Source organism: Macaca fascicularis, chromosome 19 (assembly GCF_037993035.2).
Source record: "Macaca fascicularis isolate 582-1 chromosome 19, T2T-MFA8v1.1".
Classification (NCBI taxonomy): domain Eukaryota; kingdom Metazoa; phylum Chordata; class Mammalia; order Primates; family Cercopithecidae; genus Macaca; species Macaca fascicularis.
In genome coordinates this window covers 3,586,834-3,613,207 of record NC_088393.1, presented here as the reverse complement: position 1 = coordinate 3,613,207, position 26,374 = coordinate 3,586,834, and the positions used below count along the sequence as shown (strand labels likewise).

The 26,374-nt window shown below is 46.5% G+C and overlaps 1 protein-coding gene across 2 annotated transcripts; it reads right to left on the bottom strand.

Moving 5' to 3' along the window:
• ZNF57 (zinc finger protein 57) lies at positions 1-26,374 on the bottom strand. Of its 2 annotated transcripts, XM_065536414.2 has the most exons (5): positions 26,283-26,374; positions 15,091-15,177; positions 4,022-4,148; positions 3,098-3,269; positions 1-2,105 (listed from the first exon to the last, which is right to left on the bottom strand). In XM_065536414.2, the coding sequence occupies exons 1-5, from the start codon at positions 26,283-26,285 to the stop codon at positions 740-742; spliced, it is 1,755 nt and encodes a 584-aa protein (XP_065392486.1). In that variant the 5' UTR covers positions 26,286-26,374; the 3' UTR covers positions 1-739. The 2 variants fall into 2 exon arrangements, with proteins under 2 accessions (XP_065392486.1, XP_065392487.1); XM_065536415.2 differs by lacking the exon at positions 15,091-15,177.

Sequence of the window (26,374 nt, the reverse complement as noted above, 5' to 3'; positions counted from 1 at the left end):
TGATTAGAGACTATATAGAGAACTTTGCATATTTACAAGGTTTTGCAAAACAATTTTGGTAAGGTACAATATTTAAAATAGGTAAGTGATATCCACTATCTGTAGCAGTAGGCCAGTAAGAATAAAAAATACCAAAGTTTCATTGTTGTAATGATGCCAAACAGAAAAATATAGAAGCTATAAAAATTCTGTCATGTTCAAAGTACACTCCAAATCACCTGTGGGTCTAATACAGTTCGAAATGAAAATATTTAAGAGGCCGGGCACGGTGGCTCACGCCTGTAATCCCAGCACTTTGGGAGGCTGAGATGGGCAGATCACGAGATCAGGAGATCGAGACCATCCTGGCTAACACAGTGAAACCCCGTCTCTACTAAAAATACAAAAAATTAGCCAGGTGTGGTGGCGGTGCCTGTAGTCCCAGCTACTCGGGAGGCTGAGGCAGGAGAATGGCATGAACCTAGGAGGCAGAGGTTACAGTGAGCTGAGATCATGCCCCTGCACTCCAGCCTGGGTGACAGAGCTGGACTCTAAGAGATAAAACACTTAACTATGAAAACATAGGTATTATATCTGAAAGAGGACTTAGAGAATTATTTCTCTAATGTTTCTGTTTGACAAATGAGGTATTGACAAGTACAATATCATACTTGTAATATTTCTCTCCTGGTGTGAAGTTTGTGGCAAATTAGACATGAATTAATGTGAGGTTACCCCATGTTACTTATAGAATTTCTCTTCAGTGTGTACTCCCACTGGTTTTAGAAAGAATGACTTGACAACTGAAGGCTTTTGAGTGTGATTGACATTCGTGGGATTTCTGTCCTGCGTGCATCCTCAGATGGTTTCGGAAGGAGGAGGGCCACTTGAAGGACATCCCACATTGTTTACATTTGTGAGGTTTCTCTCCAGTGTGCATCCTCACGTGATTATGTAAGGTTGAGGACCAAGTGAAGGTTTTCCCACATTGTTTACACTCATAAGGCTTCTCTCCAGTGTGCATCCTCAAATGACCCTGGAATGCTCTGGAAGAAGTAAAGGCCTTCCCACAGTGTTCACATTTATAGAGCTGCTCTTGTGTGTGAATTCTCACATGTTCTCTAAACGTTGAGGACCAAGTGAAGGTTTTCCCACATTGTTTACACTCATAAGGCTTCTCTCCAGTGTGCGTCCTCAAGTGACCTTGGAATGATCTGGAAGAGGTAAAAGCCTTCCCACAATGTTCACATTTATAGAGCCGCTCTTGTGTGTGAATTCTCGCATGTTCTCTAAACGTTGAGGACCAAGTGAAGGCTTTTCCACATTGTTTACACTCATAAGGTTTCTCTCCCGTATGTGTCCTCAAATGACCTTGGAATGATCTGGAAGAGGTAAAAGCCTTCCCACAGTGTTCACATTTATAGAGTTTCTCCCCAGTGTGGATCCTCGTGTGTACTCGCAAGGTTTCAGACCAACTGAATGTTTTCCCACACTGCTTGCATTCATAGAGCTTCTGTCCCGTGTGTGTCTTCTCATGTCTTTGAAAAGCCTGGGGGTAACTGAAGCCTTTCCCACAGTGTTGACATTTATAGGGCTTCTCTCCAGTGTGTGTTGTCATGTGTCTTTGAAATGTCGAGGGATAAATGAAGGCTCTCCCACACTCCTGACATTTATATGGCCTGTCTTTTGTGTGAGTTCTCACATGTCTAGTGAAACTTGCAAACCCATTAAATGCCATCCGACACTGCTCGCACTTATAGGTTTTCTCTGCTGTGTGAGTCTTCACGTGCTGAGAGAGGGAACGGGGATGTTGGAAAGTTTGCCCACATGCTTGACACTTATAGGGCTTCTCCTCAGTGTTGGTTCTTCCATGACTGTGTAGGTGTGAGGGACAAATGCAGACCTGCTTATATTCCTCACACAGAGGTGCTTTTCGTCCACACACAGACGTGATGTGCCTCTTAAGAGAAGAAACATGCGTGAAGACTGTCCCACACTTGGTGCATTCATACGGTTTTTCTCCAGCAGAAATTTCCTTGAACAGGGTAAGATTTGGCATTTGATGGATGGCTTCTCCATATTGACTACCTTCATTATTGTTACAGCATCTGTCCACCATACGATTTCTGTTAAAAATGAGAAACATTTTTATTTATGGTATGTTTGGCAATGATTTGTTAATATGTATTAACAAGTATTAGAAATACATTTCTAGGCCGGGCGCGGTGGCTCAAGCCTGTAATCCCAGCACTTTGGGAGGCCGAGACGGGTGGATCACGAGGTCAGGAAATCGAGACCATCCTGGCTAACACGGTGAAACCCCGTCTCTACTAAAAAATACAAAAAACTAGCCGGGCGAGGTGGCGGGCGCCTGTAGTCCCAGCTACTCGGGAGGCTGAGGCAGGAGAATGGCGTGAACCCAGGAGGCGGAGCTTGCAGTGAGCTGAGATCCGGCCACTGCACTCCAGCCTGGGCGACAGAGCTAGACTCCGTCTCAAAAAAAAAAAAAAAAAAAGAAATACATTTCTAACTACATTTCAGTGTACATGAAATTTTTCTATTCTGAATTGTTTGAAGAGACATACTTATTAATGCAGTATTTATTATATATGGGGTTTTCCTGTAATGTCTTTTGTTGTTGTTTTTTTTTTTTTTTTGAGACGGAGTCTCGCTCTGTTGCCTAGGCTGGAGTGCAGTGGTGCAATCTCAGCTCACTGCAAGCTCTGCCTCCCGGGTTCAGGCCATTCTCCTGCCTCAACCTCCCGAGCAGCTGGGACTACAGGCACCTGCCACCACGCCCAGCTAATTTTTTTGGTATTTTTAGTAGAGACGGGGTTTCACCATGTTAGCCAGGATGGTCTTGATCTCCTGACCTCACGATCTGCCTGCCTCGGCCTCCCAAAGTGCTCGGATTACAGGTGTGAGCCACCATGCCCGGCCCCCTGTCATTATTTCTAGCAATTATGTTTCAAATTTTCAATGTCTAAATCAAATACAAATTTTTTTTTGGTTAAAATTTGGAGCAATGCTTATATTTGGAGCAATACTTATATATATATTTAATTGCATACAAAGATTTTCTCCTAGATGACTTATTTCTCTTGTGAGTGCATCTCACCTCAGATTCTTGTGGTGATCTTCAGTGCCATAGCCTTCACAAGTTTTTTCTAAAGTGTAGGCACAGGAATTATTTCTTGTGAAGTTTGGTATTGTCTGTTCCTTAGATTTTTCTTCCCTGTACGTATCCTGCTGAGAAACTGACCCACTGGCTTTAAAATGAGTCTTATTATCTGAAACAAAAAAGTGAACAAATCTCATAAGGAATGAGACACGTATTAAGCAAAGGAAGACAATGAGGAGTTTAGCATTTTGAGGACTTCCATCAGTAACAGACATCAGGGGTCAAAATGTTAGGTATTTCACAAACACAGTAAGTCACAGGTATCAAACAAGGAACCACTCTGTGATTAGGCCGGGCGCGGTGGCTCAAGCCTGTAATCCCAGCACTTTGGGAGGCCGAGACGGGCGGATCACGAGGTCAGGAGATCGAGACCATCCTGGCTAACACGGTGAAACCCCGTCTCTACTAAGAAATAAAAAAAATAGCCGGGCGAGGTGGCAGCGCCTGTAGTCCCAGCTACTCGGGAGGCTGAGGCAGGAGAATGGCGTGAACCCGGGAGGCGGAGCTTGCAGTGAGCTGAGATCCGGCCACTGCACTCCAGCCTGGGCTACAGAGCGAGACTCCATCTCAAAAAAAAAAAATAAAATAAACAAGGAACCACTCTGTGATCCTAAATGACCAATGAAATCTATACCCATACTAATTTCATGAAAGGAACTTCAAGTCCTTTAAACCAAGACAGAAATAACATCTGTTTCACACACGTTTTCACTGTTAGAGAATAATGATTAGATTCTAGGTTCACGGTGGCTGTGAATATGTGTACCTTAGTCCTTTCCCACATCTCAAATCTTGAAACAGAACTGATGAGAAAGAAATGAGTTCATTAAAAACCAAGTGAAGGAATGATGTCATCCTTACCTACTGAGGCCAGGTTCCGGAAGGTCTCCAGCATCACATCTCTGTACAGGTCCCTCTGAGCAGAATCCAGCAAAGCCCACTCCTCCAGGGTGAAGTCCACAGCCACATCCTCAAAGACCACTGAGTCCTAAGAAAAACCACGTAGGTGTGCAGGAGGATTGGTGACACCGAAAGTACTGGGAACTGGACTCAATTCACAAATTCAAACGAGATTCTGTGGTGTCCCAACACCTCCTCTATGACGTGAATGTTAGATCTTTCACTTACTCACAATCACTTCCTAATAAACTTAATAGCACCACTATGAGTCTGAACTTATCTCTACCTTTTTACCGTGACTGTTCTTATCTTCCTCTACCAGCAGGGTCTAGAGAGATGATGCTATGCAAATGAAGTAACTTTTCCATTTGAAACGCTGCATAACGCAGCAGGCCTCCGTTGTCCAAACGATGCACATTTCATAGGTCTTTCGGACCAGCCTTTGATCGGCTCCTGGAGAAAACTGTAAGTCCTTGGAATCCACTGCCTGGTAAGAGGATCTTTGTATAGACGGGCCTGAGGCCAGCCAGAGAGCTTCTAACAGTGTGAGGTAAGAATTCCTGTTTTTGTCTGCAGTGGAGCCCTGGGCCACCCTGTATCGGTTTTTTCCCACTTATTTTCTTAAATTATTTTAAAGGCAACTGTATAAATGTTTGTAAAGTCCTGTTACTGTATAACACATAAGAATACTTACCTGTTGGCCAATAACAGCACGAAGGAGGTGAGTGAGAGGGAGCAAAGGCGGCAAGGGACATGACGATCGATGGTAAAGTGCTAATTAAAATGCACTGTTTTGGCGTATAATATTCATGGATGTAGTATGTATTAATAATGCCATAACAGTTGGGGGGCAGGAAGGAACAGAGCTACACAGGTGCAGCATTTCTGTATCTCACTGCAATCAAGCGATTAATATAAACCTGCAGCTCATCTGATAAGCCTCATATTTATAATACAGTAACCCCTAAAGAAACTAACAAATAGTAAAAAGTTAAACAATTGAAATATTTCATTAGAAAACACTTAATGAAAATGAAAGTAGTGGTCGGGCATGGTGACTTACTCCTGTAATCCCAGCACTTTGGGAGGCTGAGGTGAGTGGATCACCTGAGGTACGGAGTTTGAGACCAGCCTGACCAACATGGAGAAACCCCGTCTCTGCTAAAAATACAAAATTAGCCAGGTGTGGTGGCGAGCACCTGTAATCTCAGCTACTCGGGAGGCTGAAGCAGGAGAATCACTTGAACCCAGGAGGTGGAGGTTGCAGTGAGCTGAGATCGCACTGTTGCTCTCCAGCCTGGGCGACAGAGTGAAACTCCATCTCCAAAAAACAAAACAAAACAAACAAAAAAACAAAGTAGTAAAGGAGTATAGCAACAAGAAAGGCAAAAAACCCGCAAAAAACAAAAAGTAAGATGGCAAACATAAGTATGTCTAACTCAGTAATAACACTAAATGGGAATGAATTACAGAACCCAATTAAATGGCAGAGGTTGTCAGAATGGATAACAAACAGTCCAACTATATACACTGTATAAGATACACACTAGCCGGCCACGGTGGCTCACGCCTGTAATCCCAGCACTTTGGGAGGCCGAGGCGGGCAGATCACGAGGTCAGGAGATTGAGACCATCCTGGCTAACACGGTGAAACCCCATCTCTACTAAAAATTAGCCGGGCATGGTGGCAGGCGCCTGTAGTCCCAGCTACTCGGGAGGCTGAGGCAGGAGAATGGCGTGAACCCAGAAGGCGGAGCTTGCAGTGAGCCGAGATTGCACCACTGCACTCCAGCCTGGGCAACAGAGCAAGACTCCATCTCAAAAAAAAAAGATACACACTTTTGATCCAAAGATACAAACAGATTGCAAGTAAAGGATGGGGCTGGGTGCGGTGGCTCACACCTATAATCCCAGCAGTTTGGGAGGCCAAGGTGGGCAGATCACCGGAGGTCAAGAGTTTGAAACCAGTCTAGCCAACATAGTGAAACTCTGTCTCTACTAAAAATACAAAAACTAGCTAGGTGTGGTGGCTTATGCATGTAATCGCAGCTACTCTGGAGGCTGAGGCAGGAGAATCTCTTGAACCCAGGAGGTGGAGGTTGCAGTGAGCCAAGATTGCGCCAGTGCACTCCAGCCTGGGTGTCAGAGCAAAGACTCCGTCTCAAAAAAAAAAAAAAAAGGATAGCAAAAGATATTGTGCAAATAGCTATATTAATATCAGACATAACATTAAAATAAAAAGTGTTAGTAAAGAAGGAAATTGTATAATGACAAAAGGTTCAATCCACCCTGTAAAGTTATAATTATATGTGCACCTAAAAACAGAGCACCAAAATACATGATGCAAAAAAATGGCAAAAATAGGCTGGGCACGGTGACTCACGTCTGTAATCCTAGCACTCTGGGAGGACAAGGCCGGCAGATCACGATGTCAAGACATCCAGACCATCCTGGCCAATGTGGTAAAACCCCGTCTCTACTAAAAATACAAAAATTAGCTGGGCGTGGTGGTGCACACCTGTAGTCTCAGCTACTCAGGAGGCTGAGGCAGAAGAATCACTTGAACCTGGGATGCGTAGGTTTCAGTGAGCCAAGATCGCACCACTGCACTCCAGCCTGGCGAGAGAGTGAGACTGTGTCTCAAAAAAAAAAAAAAGATAGTTAAACCTAACAGTTGGAACAGAAATACCCCACCTCTTCTTTTTTTTTTTAAGTTGAACACAGCATCATCTATTAACCCCACTTTTTAATAATAGAACATCTAGGTGGAATACAGGGAAATAAAATAAATAAAATAATAGAACACTATAAGTCATTTAGACATAACAGATACCTGCAGAATACTCAACCCAACAATAGCAAAACATGCATTCTTTTCAAGTGCAGGAAGAATGTGCTGTAAAAGAGACGCTTTGCTAGGCCAGAGAAGAAACCTCAACAATTTTTTTTTTGGGGGGATGGAGTCTTGCTCTGTTGCCCAGGCTGGAGTGCAGTGGTGCGATCTCAGCTCACTGCAAGCTCCGCCTCCCGGTTTCACATCATTCTCCTGCCTCAGCCTCCCAAGTAGCTGGGACTACAGGCACCCGCCACCACGCCTGGCTAATTTTTTGTATTTTCAGTAGAGACGGGGTTTCACCATGTTAGCCAGGATGGTCTCAATCTCCTGACCTTGTGATCCACCCGCCTCAGCCTCCCAAAGTGCTGGGATTACAGGCGTGAGCCACCACACCCGGCCAACAAATTTTAAACAATAGAAATACAAGGTATTGGCTGGGCTCGGTGACTCACACCTGTAATCCCAGCATTTTGGGAGACCAAGGCAGATGGATCGCTGGAACTCAGGTGTTCGAGACCAGCCTGGGCAACATAGTGAGACCCTGTCTCTACTAAAAATGCAAAAATTAGCTGGGTATGGTGGCACACACATGTAGTCCCAGCTACTTTGGGAGGCTGAGGCACGAGAATTGCTTGAACCCAGGAGACAGAAGTCGCAGTGAGCTCTGATCACAGCACTGACAGAGCAAGAGTCAGTTTTCAAATAAATAACAAAACAACCCCAGAAATAAGTATGTTCTCTGACCACCATGGAATGAGAAATGAAATTGGAAACTTACACAGAAAATTGGGCAAATTCACTAATATGTGGGTATTTACACACTCTTCCATAACTAATGGATCAAAGAGAAATCAAAAGGGAAATACTTTGAGATGGATGGAAAATAAAGACATACCAAAACTTATATAAAGGATATTAATAGCTATAAATACCTATCCTGAAGATTGCAAATCAACAATCTAACCTTGTCCACCTCAAGACAATAGGAAAATAAAACTAAATCTAAGCAACTAGGAAGGAAATAATAAATATTACAGCCAAATCAATGAAATACAGAACAGTAAAACAATAGAAAAAAATCAGTGAAACCAAAGCTAGTTGTTTGAAAAGATCAAACAAAACTGATTTAGCTAGATTGACAAGAAAAGAGACTCAAACTTCTTAGAACCAGAACATTATCACCAACCTTAAACGAATACAAAGGATGATAAAAATACTATGAACAGTTACACATCAATATATTAGTTAACATAGATAAACACATTCTTAGAACCACCTTAACTACCGAAACTAAAGACACAGACAATCCAAATACACCTATTAGAAACGAAGAGACTAAATTATTTATCAAAATCTACTGAAGATGAAAAGCCTGAGCCCGATTCAGGGCCTCTCCCCTGAATTCTACCAAAAATTTAAGGGAAATTTAATGCCAAATGTTTATAAGACATTTTACAAAAGTTGCAAAAGAAAGGAACAATTCCCAACTCATTTTATGAGTATTATCCTGGTACCAAAACCAGATAAAAACATCACAGTAAAACTACAGACCAATATTTATTTGGTTATGGATTCCAAAATCCTCAATAAAATACTAGCAAAGCAAATTCAGTAATATAGAAAAGAATTCTACATCATGACTAGCTGGATTTTCTTTTTTTTTTTGAGATGGAGTCTCACTCTGTTGCCCAGGCTCGAGTGCAGTGGTGCAATCTTGGCTCACTGCAACCTCTGCCTCCTGGGTTCAAGCGATTCTCCCTGCCTCAGCTTCCCGAGTAGCTGGGATTACAGGTGCTTGCCACCACGCCCAGCTAATTTTTATACTTTTAGTCGAGATGGGGTTTTGTCATTTGGCCAGACTGGTCTTGAACTACTGACCTCAGGTGATCCACCTGCCTTGTCCTCCCAAAGTAATGGAATTACAGGCATAAGCCACTGCGCCCAGCCAACTAGCTGGAATTTATCTAAGAAGTGCAAAGTTGGTTTAACATATATCTCATAAAGGACTTGGATCTAGAATATATGAAGAAAGAGGCTGGGCATGCTGGCTCACACCTCTAATGCTAGCACTTTAGGAGGCTGAGGTGGGTGGGTCATAAGGTCAGCAGTTTGAGACCAGCCTGACCAATATGGCGAAACCCCATCTGTACTAAAAATACAAAAATTAGCTGGGTGTGGGGGCAGGTGCTTGTAATCCCAGCTACTCAGGAGGCTGAGGAGGGAGAATCGCTTGAACCCAGGAGGTGGAGGTTGCAGTGAGCTGAGATCACACCACTACACTCCAGCCTGGGTGACAGAGCAAGACTCAGTCTCAACAACAACAAAAAGTGGGGAAAGGATGTGAACAGACATTTCTCCAAGAAAAATAAACATTGTCAGTAACTAGTCATCAATGAAATGCAAATCAAAACAAAAGGAGATACCACTTCTCTCCCACTAGGATGAGTAAAATAAAAAAAATAAAAAGGAAAATAAGTTTTGGCAAGGATATGGAGTAACAGGAATCTTCACACATTGCTGGTGGGAATGTAAAATAGTACCACCAATTAAGAAAACAGTTTGGCAGTTCCTTTTAAAAGTTAAATGGCTGGACGCAGCAGCTTATGCCTGTAATCCCAGCACTTTGGGAGGCCAGGGCGAGCGGATCACGAGGTCAGGAGATCGAGACCATCCTGACTAACACGGTGAAACCCCGTCTCTACTAAAAATACAAGAAAAAATTAGCCGGGCGTGGTGGTGGGCACCTCTACTCGGGAGGCTGAGGCAGGAGAATGGCGTGAACCCAGGAGGCAGAGCTTGCAGTGAGCCAAGATTGCGCCACTGCACTCCAGCCTGAGCGACAGAGCGAGACTCGGTCTCAAAAAAAAAAAAAAGTTAAATGACTTAGTTTTTGGTCTAGCATGTAATGAGCTTGGAAGTTACTACTCCACTGTAACAATTAAAAAGCTGAACAAACTGAAACCTCAACAGCTCTTCTTCCATCCTTCAGAGAACTGATGTCACAGGGCAAGCTCTGCCCCCTCAAACTGAAGAGAGAGGTGGATACAGAGAATCACAACTTACCAGAACACGCTACCATGAACAGAAGCCTCTGGGAACCATTATTTACATGGGAAAGCCTGAGCTGTAACTGATGAATTCCTGGGGGCACAGCATGCACAAGTCTGAGGAATCTCGGGGTGGGGGGGCAGTCTTCTAGAGGAGAAAAATAATGATTTTGAAATAGGCCAGATATTTCTGTTCTTTCTCACTGGGCCTTTCCTTTAAGAGAAACTATTTTACCAGAGTCTCACCTGTGGGGGTTTCATCAGAGTCTAAGTGACCTGTGGAAAGAGATGCATCCCACATCAGCTTCCTCTATTCATCCTGTCCCGCCTAAGTGAGAGGAGAAGGAAGAACTGAGAAGCACTTGTGAAGTTCAGTGTCGCGGGACACAGGCTCACTAAAAGACTGAGACCTCATCAAAGGATCAGGGAATCCTTGCCCTCTGCCCGCACCTCACCACGGCGTTACTAGAGGTCTGTTTACTTCAGTGCCTTTCGCCCAGTACACTGTGTCTAGCTTTCCGGAAAGAAATGACAAGGCATACTAAAAGGCGCAAGACACAGCTTGAAGAGACAAAGCAGAACTCCTCAGATGTGGCAGGGACGTTGGAAGTATCAGACTGGGAATGTCAAACAAGTACGATTAACAGGTGAAGGGCTCTAATGGAAAAAGTAGACAACATGCAAAAACAGGCAATATAAGCCAAGAAGTGGAAATCCTAAGACTGAAAAGGCAATGGGAGAGATGAAAAGCACTGTAACAGAAACGGAGAATGACTTTAACTTTAACGGACTCATGAGCAGACTGGGTGTGGCTGAGGAAAGACTCTGAGCCTGAAGACATGTAACACAATCTTCTAGGCCGGGTGCAGTGGCTTATGTCTGGAATCCCAGCACTTTGGGAGGCCAAGGCGGGCAGATCACCTGAGGTCGGGAATTCGAGACCAGCCTCACCAACATGAAGAAACCCTGTCTCTATTAAAAATGCAAAATTAGCCGGGTGTGGTGGTGCATGCCTGTAATCCCAGCTACTCGGGAGGCTGAGGCAGGGGAATTGCTTGAACTCGGGAGGCGAGGGTTGTGATGAGCCGAGATTGTGCCATTGCACTCCAGCCTGGGCAACAAGAGTGAAACTCCATCTCAAAAAACAAAAAACAGGCCGGGCGTGGTGGCTCAAGCCTGTAATCCCAGCACTTTGGGAGGCCGAGACGGGCGGATCACGAGGTCAGGAGATCGAGACCATCCTGGCTAACACGGTGAAACCCCGTCTCTATTAAGAAATACAAAAAACTAGCCGGGTGAGGTGGCGGGCACCTGTAGTCCCAGCTACTCGGGAGGCTGAGGCCGGAGAATGGCGTAAACCCGGGAGGCGGAGCTTGCAGTGAGCTGAGATCCGGCCACTGCACTCCAGCCTGGGCGACAGAGCAAGACTCCATCTCAAAAAAAACAAAAAACAAAAAACAAAAAACTACTGAAAAGAAAAAACAGTGAACAATAATGAAACAGACTATCCAAGAAATGTGTAACAATTACAAAAGGTGTAACACATGCATAGTGGAATACTAGGAAAAGAAAGAACACAAGAAATATCTGAAGCAAAAATAACAGCATAAATTCAGGTCAGATACCAGACTACAGATCCAGGAACCTCAGAGAACACCAAGTAAAATAAATGAAACAAACAGAAAAACCCTACAACCCCTAGCCAGGAATATGATATTCACACAGCTTGAAAGAAAATATAGCCCGGGCGCAGTGGCTCAAGCCTGTAATCCCGGCACTTTGGGAGGCCGAGGTGGGCGGATCACGAGGTCGGGAGATCGAGACCATCCTGGCCAACACGGTGAAACCCCGTCTCTACTAAAAATAGAAAAAATTAGCTGGGCGAGGTGGCGGGCACCTGTAGTCCCAGCTTCGAGAGGCTGAGGCAGGAGAATGGCGTAAACCCGGGAGGCGGAGCTTGCAGTGAGCTGATATCCGGCCACTGCACTCCAGCCTGGGCGACAGAACGAGACTCCGTCTCAAAAAAAAAAAGAAAAAAAAAAGACAAAATATCTCCAAAGAAGCCAGAGGAAAACACACTTTACCTACAGAGCAACGACAAGAATGACATCACATTTCTCCTCAGAAACCATGCAAGCAAGGAGAGTGGAGGGCATTATTTCAAGTGTTCAGAGAAAAATCCCCACCAACTTAGAATTCTGTGAACTATTCTTCAACCTGAAGAAGAAATAAAGACTTTGAGACAAAAAAAAAAAAAAAAAAATTGGGGGAATTTGTAGCCAATAGACCTACCGGTATTACAAGAAGTGTTACAAGAAGTTTTTTGAGAGAGAACATTATAGATGTTAGAACTTTGTATCTACATAAAGAAAGGGAGAGCATCAGAAAAAGAATAAAGTAAAATAAAAACTTTTATTTTTGTTATTAAGTTACTTATAACAAATTGTTGGCCGGGCGCGGTGGCTCAAGCCTGTAATCCCAGCACTTTGGGAGGCCGAGGCGGGCGGATCACGAGGTCAGGAGATCGAGACCATCCTGGCTAACACAATGAAACCCCGTCTCCACTAAAAAAATACAAAAAAAATAGCCGGGCGTGGTGGCGGCGCCTGTAGTCCCAGCTACTCGGGAGGCTGAGGCAGGAGAATGGCGGGAACCCGGGAGGCGGAGCTTGCAGTGAGCCGAGATCGCGCCACTGCACTCCAGCCTGGGCGACAGAGCGAGACTCCGCCTCAAAAAAAAAAAAAAAAAAACAAACAAATTGTTCATTTGTTATGTTGTAACAGTGGCATTGTATTCAATAACTATATCTTACCTATAAGTGAAATCGTACCAGTGATACAAGGAAAAGGAGGGAGAAATATGGAATAACTACTGTAAGATACTTCACAACCTGGGAAGCAGTATAGTGTTATCTGGATGTGGATTGGCTGTATATTGAAGACTGAAGACTCTAGCCAGGTGCGGCGGCTCATGCCTGTAATCCCAGCACTTTGGGAGGCTGAGGCGGGAGGATTGCTTGAGGCCAGGAGTTCAAGATCAGTCTGGGCAACATAGTGAGACCTTGTCTTTACACAAAGTTTTGTTTGTTTGTTTGTTTGTTTGTTTAGATAGATTCTCCTTTCATCGCCCAGGCTGGAGTGCAGTGGTGCGATCTCAGTTCACTGCAACCTCTGCCTCTCAGATTCCAAGTGATTCTCCCGCAGCCTCCAGAGTAGCTGGGATTACAGGCATCCACCATCATGCCCGGCTAATTTTTTTTGGTATTTTTGTAGAGACAGGGTTTCACCATGTTGACCAGGCTGGTCTCAGACTACTGATCTCAGGTGATCCACCTGCCTCGGCCTCCCAAAGTGCTGGGATTACCGGTGTGAGCCACCGCGCCCGGCCACAAAAAGTTTTTAAAAATTAGCTGGGTTAAGGCCGGGCGCGGTGGCTCAAGCCTGTAATCCTAGCACTTTGGGAGGCCGAGACGGGCGGATCACGAGGTCAGGAGATCGAGACCATCCTGGCAAACACGGTGAAACCCCGTCTCTACTAAAAAAATACAAAAAAAAACTAGCCGGGCAAGGTGGCGGGTGCCTGTAGTCCCAGCTACACAGGAGGCTGAGGCAGGAGAATGGCGTGAACCCGGGAGGCGGAGCTTGCAGTGAGCCGAGATCTGGCCACCGCACTCCAGCCTGGGCAGCAGAGCGAGACTCCGTCTCAAAAAAAAAAAAAAAAAAAAATTAGCTGGGCTTGGAGGCACGTACCCTGTGGCACCAGCGACTTGGGAAGCTGAGGTGACAGGATGGCTTGAGCCTGGGAGATTGAGGCTGCAGTAAGCCATGACTGTGCCACTGCATTCTAACCTGGGTGACAGAGCAAGATTCTGCTAAATAAATAAATAGCTCTAGCGCTATCACTAAAAAAAGGAAAGAGAAGCATACCTGACTAGCTAAGGAGAAAAAATTGCACAAAACATGCAATTAAAACCAAAAAAGGCAGAAAAAGAGTGGAAGAGAAAACAAGGAACAACGAGCAGGGGCAACAAATAGAAAACAGTAACAAATATGTCAGCTATTAATTTAACTATGTCAGCAATCCCTTTAAAAGTTGATGGACTACAATTACAAACAGCATGGACCAAAAAACTAGGCCCAACTATATGTTGTCTATAATAGCAGTCCCCAACCTTGCTGGCACCGGGGCTGGTTTTGTGGAAGACAGTTTTTCCACAGATGGACGGGGTGGGGGCTGGATGCTTTCAGGATGGCTCGAGCACATGGCATTTATTGTGCACTTTATTATTACGTACCCACCCTAATGTAGACTCAGTGGGAGTCCTGAGCTTGTTTTCCTGTGACTGGAAAGTCTCATCTGGGAGTGACAGGTGACAGTGACAGATCGTCAGGCATTAGATTCTCATAAGGAGCACGCAACCCAGATGGCTCTCATGCACAGTTCACAACGTGGTTCAGGCTCCTATGCGAGTCTAATGCCGCTGCTGATCCGAGAGGAGATGGAGCTCAGTTTTTTTTTTTTTTTTGAGACGGAGTCTCGCTCTGTCGCCCAGGCTGGAGTGCAGTGGCCGGATCTCAGCTCACTGCAAGCTCCGCCTCCTGGGTTTACGCCATTCTCCTGCCTCAGCCTCCCAAGTAGCTGGGACTACAGGCGCCTGCCACCTCACCCGGCTAGTTTTTTGTATTTTTTTTAGTAGAGACGGGGTTTCACCATGTTAGCCAGGATGGTCTCGATCTCCTGACCTCGTGATCCGCCCGTCTCGGCCTCCCAAAGTGCTGGGATTACAGGCTTGAGCCACCGCGCCCGGCCCGGAGCTCAGTTTTGTTTGCTAGCCCGCCACTCACCTCCTACTGTGCGGCCCAGTACTGGTCCATGGCCTGGGGGCTGCGGACCCGATTTATAAGAAACCCACTTTAAAGATAAATAATAGATTAAAAGTAAGGAGATGGAGAAAGATAAATCATGCTAACACTATTCAAAAGAAAGCTGGAGCACATATATTAATTTTAGGCAGAGGAGGTAAAAACTGCTAGAACTATAAGGAAAAAATAAATGAATCCACTATCATAGCTGAAGACTTAAACATCTATTAGAAATAGATGAACCAGGCGGAACATTAGTAAGGACAGAGTTGAATTCAACAGCACCTCCAATAATGAATGTCTGTAGACAACTTCAACAACAGCAGAAAGCACGTTCTTGTCAAGCTCACACGGAACATTCCTCAACCTAGACTGTATTTTGGGGCATAAAACACCTTAAGTTTAAAAGAATATCATACATCATATGCTCTTAGACAGCAGTGGAATTACAGCAGCATTGCCCTAAAATAAAATATTTAGGTATAAATCTAACAAAATGTATACAAGATCTATCTTAGGAAAATTATAAAACTCTGGCAGAAGAAATCAAATAACTAAGTAAATAGTTATTCCCTGTCCGTGGGTAGAAGACTCAATATTGTCAAGACTTCGGTTCTTCCCAACTTGATCTACAGATTCAACACAATCCCAATCAAAATCCCAGCAAGTTATTTGATGGATATTGACAAACTGATTCTAAAGTTTATATGGAGAGGTAAAAGACCCAAATTACCAACACAGTATTGAAGGGGAAGCTTAAAGTTGGAGGACGGACACTGTTCATCTTCAAGGCTTTCTGGAGAGTCATAGTCATCAGGAGAGTGTGATACAGAGTGAAGAATGTACAAATAGGCCAGGTGTGGTGGCACATGCCTGTAATCCCAGCACGTTGGGAGGCTAAGGTGGGAGGATTGCTTGAGCTCAGGAGTTTCAGACCTCCCTGGGCAACATAGTGAGACCCCATTTCTACAATTAAGAAAAAATTAGCCAGGTGTGGAGGCTAAAGACCTTAAGACAACTCATCTGTGAAGATATATAGATGGCAGATGTGTATATAAAAAAATCCTCCACATCATGTCATCAGGGAAATGCAAATTAAAACAAGATACCGGCCGGGTGCAGTGGCTCACACCTGTAATCCCAGCACTTTGGGAGGCCGAGGCGGGCAGATCACGAGGTCAGGAGATCGAGACCATCCTGGCTAACACGGTGAAACCCCGTCTCTACTAAAAATACAAAAAATTAGCCAGGTGTGGTGGCGGGCGCCCATAGTCCCAGCTGCTCGGGAGGCTGAGACAGGAGAATGGCGTGAACCCGGGAGGTGGAGCTTGCTGTGAGTTGAGCTCGTGCCACTGCACTCCAGCCTGGGTGAAAGTATGAGACTTCATCTCAAAAAAATGAAATAAAATAAAAAATAAACCAAGATACCACGACACACCTATCAGAATGTCAAAATCCAGAACACTGACACCACCAAATGCTGGCCAGGATGTGGAGCAACAGGAATTCTCATTAATTGCTGGTGGGAATGTAAATTTGTACAGCCATTTTGGAAAAGTGTTTGGTGTTTTCTTTTTTTGTTGTTCTTTTTTGAGATGAAATTTCACTCTTATTGCCCAGGCTGGAGTGCAATGGCACGATCTCGGCTCACCACAACCTCCGCCTCCCCGGTTCAAGCGATTCTCCTGCCTCGGCCCCCCAAGTAGCTGGGATTACAGGCATGTGCCACCACGCCTGGCTAATTTTGTTTTTTTTGTTTTTTAGTAGAGACGGGGTTTCTCCATGTTGGTCAGGTTGGTCTCGAACTCCCAACCTTAGGTGATCTGCCCGCCTTGGCCTCCCAAAGTGCTGGGATTACAGGCATGAACCACTGCACCCAGCCTGGTGTTTTCTTAAAAGTAAACATACTTTAACCATCTGTTCTAGCAATTGCAGTCCTTGACATTTACTCAAAGGAGCTGAAAGCTTATGACTACACAAAAGCCTGTACACAGACATTTACAGCAGCTTTATTCATAATTGTCAAAACATAGAAATAACCAAGACATCCTCCAGAAGATGAGGGGATTAATAAATGGTACATCCAGATAGTGGAATGTTATTCAGCATTAAAAAGAGATGAGCTATCAAGTCATGAAAAGACACAGAGAATCTTAAAATGCACAGCACTAGGTGAAAGAAGCCGGACTGAAAAGGCACCTACGGTGTGATTCCTACCTACATGACATTTTGGAAAATGCAAAACTGTGGAGACAGCAGAAACATGAGTGGTTGTCAGAGTTAGCACAGGAGTGAAGGATGAATAGGCAGAGCACAGAGAACTTTTAGGACAGTGGAACTACTCTGAATGACGCGGCAGTGGTGGATTCACGTCCTTGCATGTTTGTGGACATTCATACAATGTACAACACCAAAAGCAGACCCCAGTGTAAGCTACGGACTCGGGTGGAAATGACATGCCAATGAGGCTCATCGGTTGTAACAAACGCAGCACGCTGGTGTGGGGTGTGCACAGTGGGGGAGGCTGTGCATAGGATGGGGCAGGAGATACATAAGCACTCTCTGTTCTTTCTGCTCAATTTTGTTGTGAGCCTAAATTGCTATAAAAAATGAAATTAAGCTGGGTGCGGTGGCTCACGCCTGTAATCCCAGCACTTTGGGAGGCCGAGGTGGGCGGATCACAAGGTCAGGAGATCGAGACTATCCTGGCTAACATGGTGAAACCTCGTCTCTACTAAAAATACAAAAAATTAGCCAGGCGTGGTAGCGGGCACCTGTAGTCCCAGCTACTCGGGAGGCTGAGGCAGGAGAATGGCATGAACCCGGGAGGCGGAGCTTGCAGTGAGCGGAGATCCCGCCACTGCGCTCCAGCCTGGGTGACGAGCAAGACTGCGTCTCAAAAAAAAAAAAAAAAGAAAAAAAAAAATTATAGGCCGGGTGCGGTGGTTTACGCCTGTAATCCCAGCACTTTGGGAGGCTGAGGTGGGCGGATCACAAGATCAGGAGATCGAGACCATCCTGGCTAACATGGTGAAACCCCGTGTCTACTAAAAACACAAAAAATTAGCCAGGCGTGGTGGCGGGCACCTGTAGTCCCAGCTACTCGGGAGGCTGAGGCAGGAGAATGGCATGAACCCGGGAGGCAGAGCTTGCAGTGAGCTGAGATCGCGCCACTGCACTCCAGCCTGGGTGACAGAGCAAGACTACGTCTCAAAAAATAAATAAAATCTATTAAAAAGAAGAAAAGTTAACATAGTATGATCAAATGGAAATTCCACTCCTAAATATATACTGAAGAAATCTGAAAACATATTCAAAGAAACATTTGTACCCACATGTTCACAGCAGTGCTATTCACAATAGCCAAAAGGTGAAAACAACTCAAATTTGATCAACTGATAAACAAGATGTGGTACTGTCCACATAGTAGATATGGCTCAGCCATGTAAGGAATGAGGCTCTATAGGCTAAAACATGAATGACCCCTGAAAACATGTCCAGTGAGAGAAGCCGGTCAGAGAAGACCACATATTAGGATTCCACTCATATGAAATGTCAAAAGAACAAAAAGGAAAAAAAAAAAAAAGAAAAAAAAAAGAGAAACAACATACGAAATGTCAAGAACAGCCAAATCTCTAGAGACAGAGGCAGATGAGTTATTTCTTGGGGTGGGGGAGGGGCTCCGGGGCACTAGGAGAGTGGTAACCGAAGGGCTGGGGGTTTCTTCGTGAGGTGATGGAAATGTTCTCAACTTGACTGTGGTCTTGGCTGCAGGATTCTGTGACTCTAAAAACCAATGGGCTGGGCGCAGTGGCTCAAGCCTGTAATCCCAGCACTTTCGGAAGCCGAGGCGGGTGGATCACGAGGTCAGGAGATTGAGACCATCCTGGCCAACACAGTGAAAGCCCGTCTCTACTAAAAATACAAAAAATTAGCTGGGCGTGGTGGCGGGCACCTGTAGTCCCAGCTACTGGGGAGGCGGAGCTTGCAGTGAGCAGTGAGCTGAGATCACGCCACTGCACTCCAGCCTGAGCAACAGAGCGAGACTCCCTCTCAAAAAAAAAAAAAAGAAAAGAAATGTACACGTTAAATGGCTGTACGTATATATGTCAGTAAAGCTGGTTTTTAAAAAACATGTAAAGAATGTGAAGTTCACTGTCTTCCTCAAAAACATGATACACAAAATGAAGATGCCCGTGACCTCACCTCTAGTCAATGTTATACTAGTTCCAGCACCACCAGAAAATATACAAGAATTATAAAACATAAACTTGTCTTTATGCAAATTTCTAAGAATTATGCACATAAAACCCCAAAAGAGCAAAGAGATAATCCTAGAAAAAGATTTTGACCAAGATTCCAAGAAATTGCATCTGTTTCTACTTAATAATAGTTGGAAAATTAATTTTTTTTTTTTTTGAGACAGAGTCTCGCTCTGTTGCCCAGGCTGGAGTGCAGTGGCTGGATCTCAGCTCACTGCAAGCTCCACCTCCCGGGTTTATGCCATTCTCCTGCCTCAGCCTCCCGAGTAGCTGGGATTACAGGCTTGAGCCACCATGCTCGGCTGGAAAATTAATTTTTAAAAGCTGATACATACTATGGGAAAATCCAAAGTTAAATAAGTACTTAAGGCTAGTGAAGGATTCCAATGGAGAAAGAAATCTCGATCAGGGCCCTGTGCAGTGGTTCATGCCCATCATCCCCACATTTTGGGAGGCCAAGGCAGGAAGACTGCTTGAGGCCAGGAATTTGAGACCACCCTGGGCAAGAGAAGGAGACAGTCTACAATTTTTTTATTATCATTTTTAAAATTAGCCAGGCATGATGGCATGTGCCTGCAGTCCTACCTACTAGGGAGGCTGACGCAGCAGGACCACTTGAGCTCAGGAGGTTGCAGTGAGCTGTGATCACACCACTGTACTCCAGCCTGGGCAGCAGAGTGAGATCCTCTCTTAATGAGACTTTTTAGGACTTAACAAAACTACTTTCCAAACCTAACTGAGAAAAAAAAGTCTAAAAATAGCCACAACTTTCTGAAGAAAAGGGTGAAGGCTTACCTAACACAGGGCAAGGATTTTAGAGCTGTCAATCTTGCCAATACAGTATTAGCAGAAGGACCGTCAAATGAACCAATGGAAAAGAATGCATATCGCTGTGAAATAATGAAAATACCGCAGCTTTTTGAAGTGTAGGATAAGGGGAAAAGTAATTCTTATGACATTATGAAGTGGAAGAGGGTAGCTGGCCTTGGGGATGAGACGGTTTTAGATTTTAGAGATTTAATTTGAGCTCTCAGGAGAGCCAGGCGCGGGGACAGACTCGTGGGCCTGCTGCAGAACCTTCCAGGTGGCTCCGGAGAGGTGCTGATTCCCATTAGACTCAGGTCCCCACCAGTTTGTTCATATTTCTGGTCGTTATCTGAAGCAGCAGCCTAGGGAAGAACCATACTTCATTTGTCAACACCCACGGCCAGAGCAAGCCTAACACTTTTTAGGTCTATCTGGGTTTTGGAGAGAACGTGTTCCTCACTTACAGGTTTTACTCTGACCCATCTGTGCCATCACAAATCAGCCTACTTGTGCGACAACAAGGTCTAGATTCTGTATAAATGCAGTGACGATGGGATTCCACTGCGCCCCCCGCCTGAACGGCGCCCCCCCCGCCCCGGACGCCTTCTCTGGGGGGGCTTTCGAAGCCTCCACTCCGGCCTCAGGGAATCTCAGACCAGTCCCGGTGGCGGTGAATTGGCCATGGGGATCTGAAGCAGGACACTGTCCTCCCATGTGGAGGCTCCCACAGGCCCTGTGCCTCTCTGCCCCAAGCTGCCCTGATGCCTTGGGTGGTGAGATTCACGGGTCCACAGAACCTCCTTCCTGAAATGGAAATGATCCTTTTTTTTTTTTTTTTTTTTTTTTTTTTTGAGACGGGGTCTTGCTCTGTCGCCCAGGCTGGAGTGCAGTGGCCGGATCTCAGCTCACTGCAAGCTCCGCCTCCCGGGTTCACGCCATTCTCCTGCCTCAGCCTCCCGAGTAGCTGGGACTACAGGCGCCCACCACCTCGCCCGGCTAGTTTTTTGTATTTTTTAGTAGAGACGGGGTTTCACCGAGTTCGCCAGGATGGTCTCGATCTCCTGACCTTGTGATCCGCCCGTCTCGGCCTCCCAAAGTGCTGGGATTACAGGCTTGAGCCACCGCGCCCGGCCTCGGAAATGATCCTTAAAGCACCGAGGCAAACCTGGGCCCTCTGGCCCTTCCCCCGAGGACAGTCTTGTGCACACACAACACGGGTGTTCAAACCACTCTAACCACACACAGCAGACAGCGACTGTCTGGAAGCTTCACAGGCAGGACGACGCTCCCCGGTAGCCACGCAGCGGATGACTGTGTGGCTTTGGACTGTTTACTGGCCAGCCAGGGAGGGGCAGTTTTGGCAAAGGGGCTTCTTGTTGCATATGGGTAGACCGGCAAGGCTGCACAATGAACTCCATGATGACAACAGAATAATCAACATTGCTAAAATATTTGATCTGAGCCTCACTGGCATATCTTTCTTGCTCTGTCTTCAATGCTCCAAAGCGCTTTCAGAGCCTGCTTGTCCTTAATAAGATACACTGCGTGGGCATTGTTAACCTTTTAAATTTCACACTCAGGGCCGGCACAATGGCTCATGCCTTTCATCCCAGTACTTCGGGAGGCTGAGGCGGGAGGATCACTTGAGACTAGGAGTTTGAGACCAGCCTGGGCAACATAGCAAGACCCCAGCTCTCTCTCTCTCTCTCTCTCTCTCTCTATATATATATATATATATATTTTTTTTTTAAAGACTGAGTTTTGCTCTTGTCGCCCAGGCTGGACTGCAGTGGCATGATCTTGGCTTACCGCAACCTCTGCCTCCCAGGTCAAGCAATTCTCCTGCCTCAGCCTCCCCCAAGTAGCTGGGACTACAGGCATGCGTCACCATGCCTGGCTAATTTTTGTATTTTTAGTAGAGACAGGGTTTCATCATCTTGGCCAGGCTGGTCTCGAACTCCTGACCTCATGATTCACCCACCTCGGCCTCCCAAAGTGCTGGGATTACAGGCGTGAGCCACCGAGCCCGGCCAAATTAGCTGGGTGTGGTGGCATGAATCTGCAGTCCCATCTACTCAGGAGGCTGAGGCCGAAGATTGCTTGAGCACAGGATTTTGAGGCTGCAGTGAGCCATGACTGCATCACTGCATTCCAGCCTGGACAACAGAGGGATTTTATATCTAATGAAGGATATAAAATAATCATCATGGAACAATTATAAAACACTACTGAATGACATCAAAGGAGAGCGAAATGAGAGATGGCACACGGACTCAGCAAGGAAACAATGCCACCACATCAACAGATCTCTCAGGCTGATCTAGGGTTTGAATAAAATTCCATTAAATCCAAAACCAGCCTCTTTTTTTTGTTTTTCTTTGTTTTTGCATTTATGAAAAACTACTTCTAAGAACTGAAATGAAAGGCAAATGTCTTAAGAACCACCAGGTTTCCTGCAGAACAAGGTAGAGGGGCAATTCTAAAACACACGAAGGCACTTAAAATCACAATCCTAAGTAGGAGAGGGCCAGGGGCGGTGGCTCATGTCTGTAATGCGAATACTTTGGAAGGCCGAGGCACGTAGATTACTTGAGGCCAAGAGTTTGAGACCAACCTGGCCAACATTATGAAACTCTGTGTCTACTAAAAATATAAAAATTAGCCAGGCTTGGTGACACATGCCTGTAACCACAGCTATCCGGGAGGCTGAGGTAGGAGGATTGCTTGAACCTAGGAGGCGGAGATTGCAGTGAGCCGAGATCGTGCCACTGCACTCCAGCCTGGGTAACAGAGCAAGACTCCATCTCAAAACAAAAAAAACTTTGGCTGGGTGTGGTGATGCACACCTGTGGTCTCAGCTGCTTGGAAAGCTGAGGCAAGAGGATTACTTAAAGCCAGGAGTTTGAGACTGCAGTGAGCCATGATCATACCACTGCACTCCAGCTTGGGCAACAGAATAAGACCTTGTCTCTAAAAATAAATAAGTACATAAAATAAACGAATATACCCAAGCCTGACAAACGCTGGAATGACTGAACTAACTGGGTCATGCACTGTCTCAGACACCAGCATGTGTGCAAAGTAAAGAAACCACAGAAAAGCCTTTCGAGGTGCATTAATGGTAACAGCCACTTATGATAACAGTCACTTATTGACATTTCAGGCCAGGTGCGGTGACTCATGCTTGTAATCCCAGCACTCCGGGAGGCCGAGGAGGGCAGATCGCTTGAGTCAAGTAGTTCGAGACTAGCCTGGGGCAACAGCGAGATCCCCCGGTCTCTACAAAAAAAATATTCCATTGCACCATTGGTGGTGAGCTGTGCTCACGCCACTGCACTCCAGCCTGGGCGACAGAGTAAGACCCTGCCTGGGGAAAAAAAAAAATTTTCAAAGGAGGCAAAATTAAAATTCTGTATGACAATTAATAATAAATGGTAAAGGTAGAGAGAATGAAAAAAATCAATCAGGACAGTGGTTACCCTGGGGGCAGCACAGTGATGAGCACTGCTAGAAGAGATGCTGAAGGCCTATTTATGTGGGCAGTAAAGCCACTGGTGTTTATATGAAAACTTAATCCAGGCGGGGCGCAGTGACTCACGCCTGAAATCCCAGCACTTTGGGAGGTGGAAGAGGGCGAATCATTTAAGGTCAGGAGTTTGAGACCAGCCTGGTCAACATGGTGGAACCCCGTCTCTACTAAAAATATAAAAATTAGCCAGTCATGGTGGCGGGTGCCTGTAATCCCAGCAACTCGGGAGACTGGGGCAGGAGAATTGCTTGAACCTGGGAGGCAGAGGTTACAATGTGTGAGATCAGGCCATTGCACTCCAGCCGGGGAGACACAGCAAGACTCTGTCTCAAAAACAAAACAAAACCCTTAATGCATAAATTAAACCAGCTGCTTAGAAACTGCCCCTAGACAACCACAGGTGCAACCTCAGAAAGGCTAAACGGCCCACAAGCACATCTCCAGGATAATCGTCATTCCGATGCTCAGCAGCCTCAATCAGCATGAACAGTTCCTGCTGTGGCTGTTCTACGAGGCAGGAGGTCTGAGCAGGCGGAGGCTGCCCGGCCAGACCCAGCTGCACCCTCAGTGGCCTCCGGTGCAGGCCCAACAGTGGGCTCAGCTGGAGTCACTGGTCTCCAGGCTCGCCTCCCTGCTCCAGGTGCTACACTTCAAATGCCACGAAGACCCCCATCCTGCAGAGTGAGAATGCAGCAGAATCACTCCTTTCCCCCCATGTGTAAGGTAAGTAGGGGAAGGGAGTTCCCAGGCAGTCTTTATGACTTTACAAGGCCAGAAACGGCTTTTCCCAGTCAGCAAACAGATGGATCAGTGAAGCAATACTATTGGTGACAAACTGGAAATTAACCAGAATGGAACACGCCTCAGTTTTACAGGTTTTTGCAGAATTTGCATTAATCTGATGTCTAGATGAACTGAAATGGAACAGGATCACACGCTATCGCAAACTCTGCACCTTGTATGGAAGAATAACTGCTATTATTTTTTGTCTGATTGCTTTAGCATTTGAAAAACTTTTTTTTTTTTTTTTTTTTTTTTGAGACAGAGGCTCGCTCTGTTGCCCAGGCTAGAGTGCAGTGGCGCGATCTCGGCCCACTGCAGGCTCTGCCCCCTGGGTTCACACCATTCTGCCTCAACCTCCCCAGTAGCTGGGACTACAGGCGCCTGCCGCCTCGGCCGTCTAATTTTTTGTATTTTTAGTAGAGACAGGGTTTCACCATGTTAGCCAGGATGGTCTCCATCTCCTGACCTCGTGATCCGCCCACCTCAGCCTCCCAAAGTGCGGGGATTAGAGGCCTGAGCCACCGCGCCCTGCCGAAAAACTACTATTTTTATGAACATTTTAATCCATCTCTATCTGCTATAAGATGTGGAACCGCGCACCCTTTCTCTACAGTTGTGGTGGGCGAGAGAATACTCCTGAGAGAGTTCCTGAGGCCATTCTTAACCCGTATCCCAGAATAAACAGGTGTTATTCTGACGGACCAGAACGCAGGAAACAGACTTGAAAATTTTCCTGTTGTCACTGAGAAGACAAAAGGCAAACAGGAGACACTATATTTACTGAAACCAGCTGCCCGAATAAAGATTTCAGGGTATTAGGGATACCCCGCAACAAAACCCCCAGGGCAGGTCACTCCCACGGCCGAGGTCATCCCCCAAACTGCCTCTGACCCCCGGACCGTCCCTTGCTGTCCCCCCAAGCTCTCCCCTGTAAGGTCCTCTGAGCTGGCCGCACCTTGGTCAAGCCATCGTGACATCCCCCCGCCCTAGTGATAATGTACTTGGTGATATCCCCCCCGCCCTTGCGCATGTACTTTGTACCATACATCCTCCTCGCCCTTGTGAATGTACCCCACCCTTGTGACAATACACTCTCGCGCCCTTGTGAAGGTACTTTGTAACATTCCTCCCCACCCTTGTGACAATACATCCTCCACGCCCTTGTGAATGTACTTTGAAACATGGTCCCCGCCCTTGAGAATGTACTTTGTAACACCCACCCACTGTCCGCAAAAAAAAACTGCTCCTAACTCCACCGCCTATCCCAAACCTGTAAGAACAAATGATTGCCGGGCGCGGTGGCTCACGCCTGTCATCCCAGCACTTTGGGAGGCCGAGGCGGGCGGATCACAAGGTCAAGAGATCGAGACCATCCTGGCCAACATGGTGAAACCCTGTCTCTACTAAACACACAAAAATTAGCCGGGCGTGGTGGCACACGCCTGTAATCTCAGCTACTCGGGAGCCTGAGGCAGGAGAACCGCTTGAACCCGAGAAGCGGAGGTTGCAGGGAGCCGAGATCACGCCACTGCACTCCAGGCTGGCGACACAGCGGGACTCCGACCAATCAATCAATCAATCCACCATCCTTTGCTGACTCCTTTCTCGGACTCAGCCCACTTGCACCCAAGTGAGTAAACAGCCTGGTGGCAAAGCCTGCTCAGGTGGTCTCTTATACGGACGCGCGTAACATCCCCAACCTGCTGACCGTCCCTTGCCGTCCCCCCAAACTGGCCCCTGAGCCCTTACCGCCCCTACCGTCCCCCCAAACTGGTCCCTGAGCCCTGACGGTCCCTACCGTCCCCCCAAACTGCCCGCGAGCCCCTGACCGCCCCTGCCATTCCCCCAACTACCCCCGAGCCCCGCTCCTGCCCAGGCCCCCCCCCAAGTTACCCCCCAGCTCCTGGCAGCCCCTTCCGTCCCCTCAAACTGCCCCCAGTTCTGCAGCCCGGCCGCTGCGATGGCGTCCCCGGGGCCCAGGCGCTCGTCCTGCGCGGCCCTCAGCCAAGCCCGGCGGCAGATTTCGGCGGAGGCTGGTTCCAGCCGGTTCCCGTCGCTCCGACCCTCCCCGGGCTCGGCTCCTGCCCCGCACTCACCATGTCCCGCCTGCTCCTGGGCTCTCCAAGGCGAGCGCCCCGTGGCCCCACGGCCGACGCAGCTGAAAGGGACAGGTACTCCCGGGCCGCTC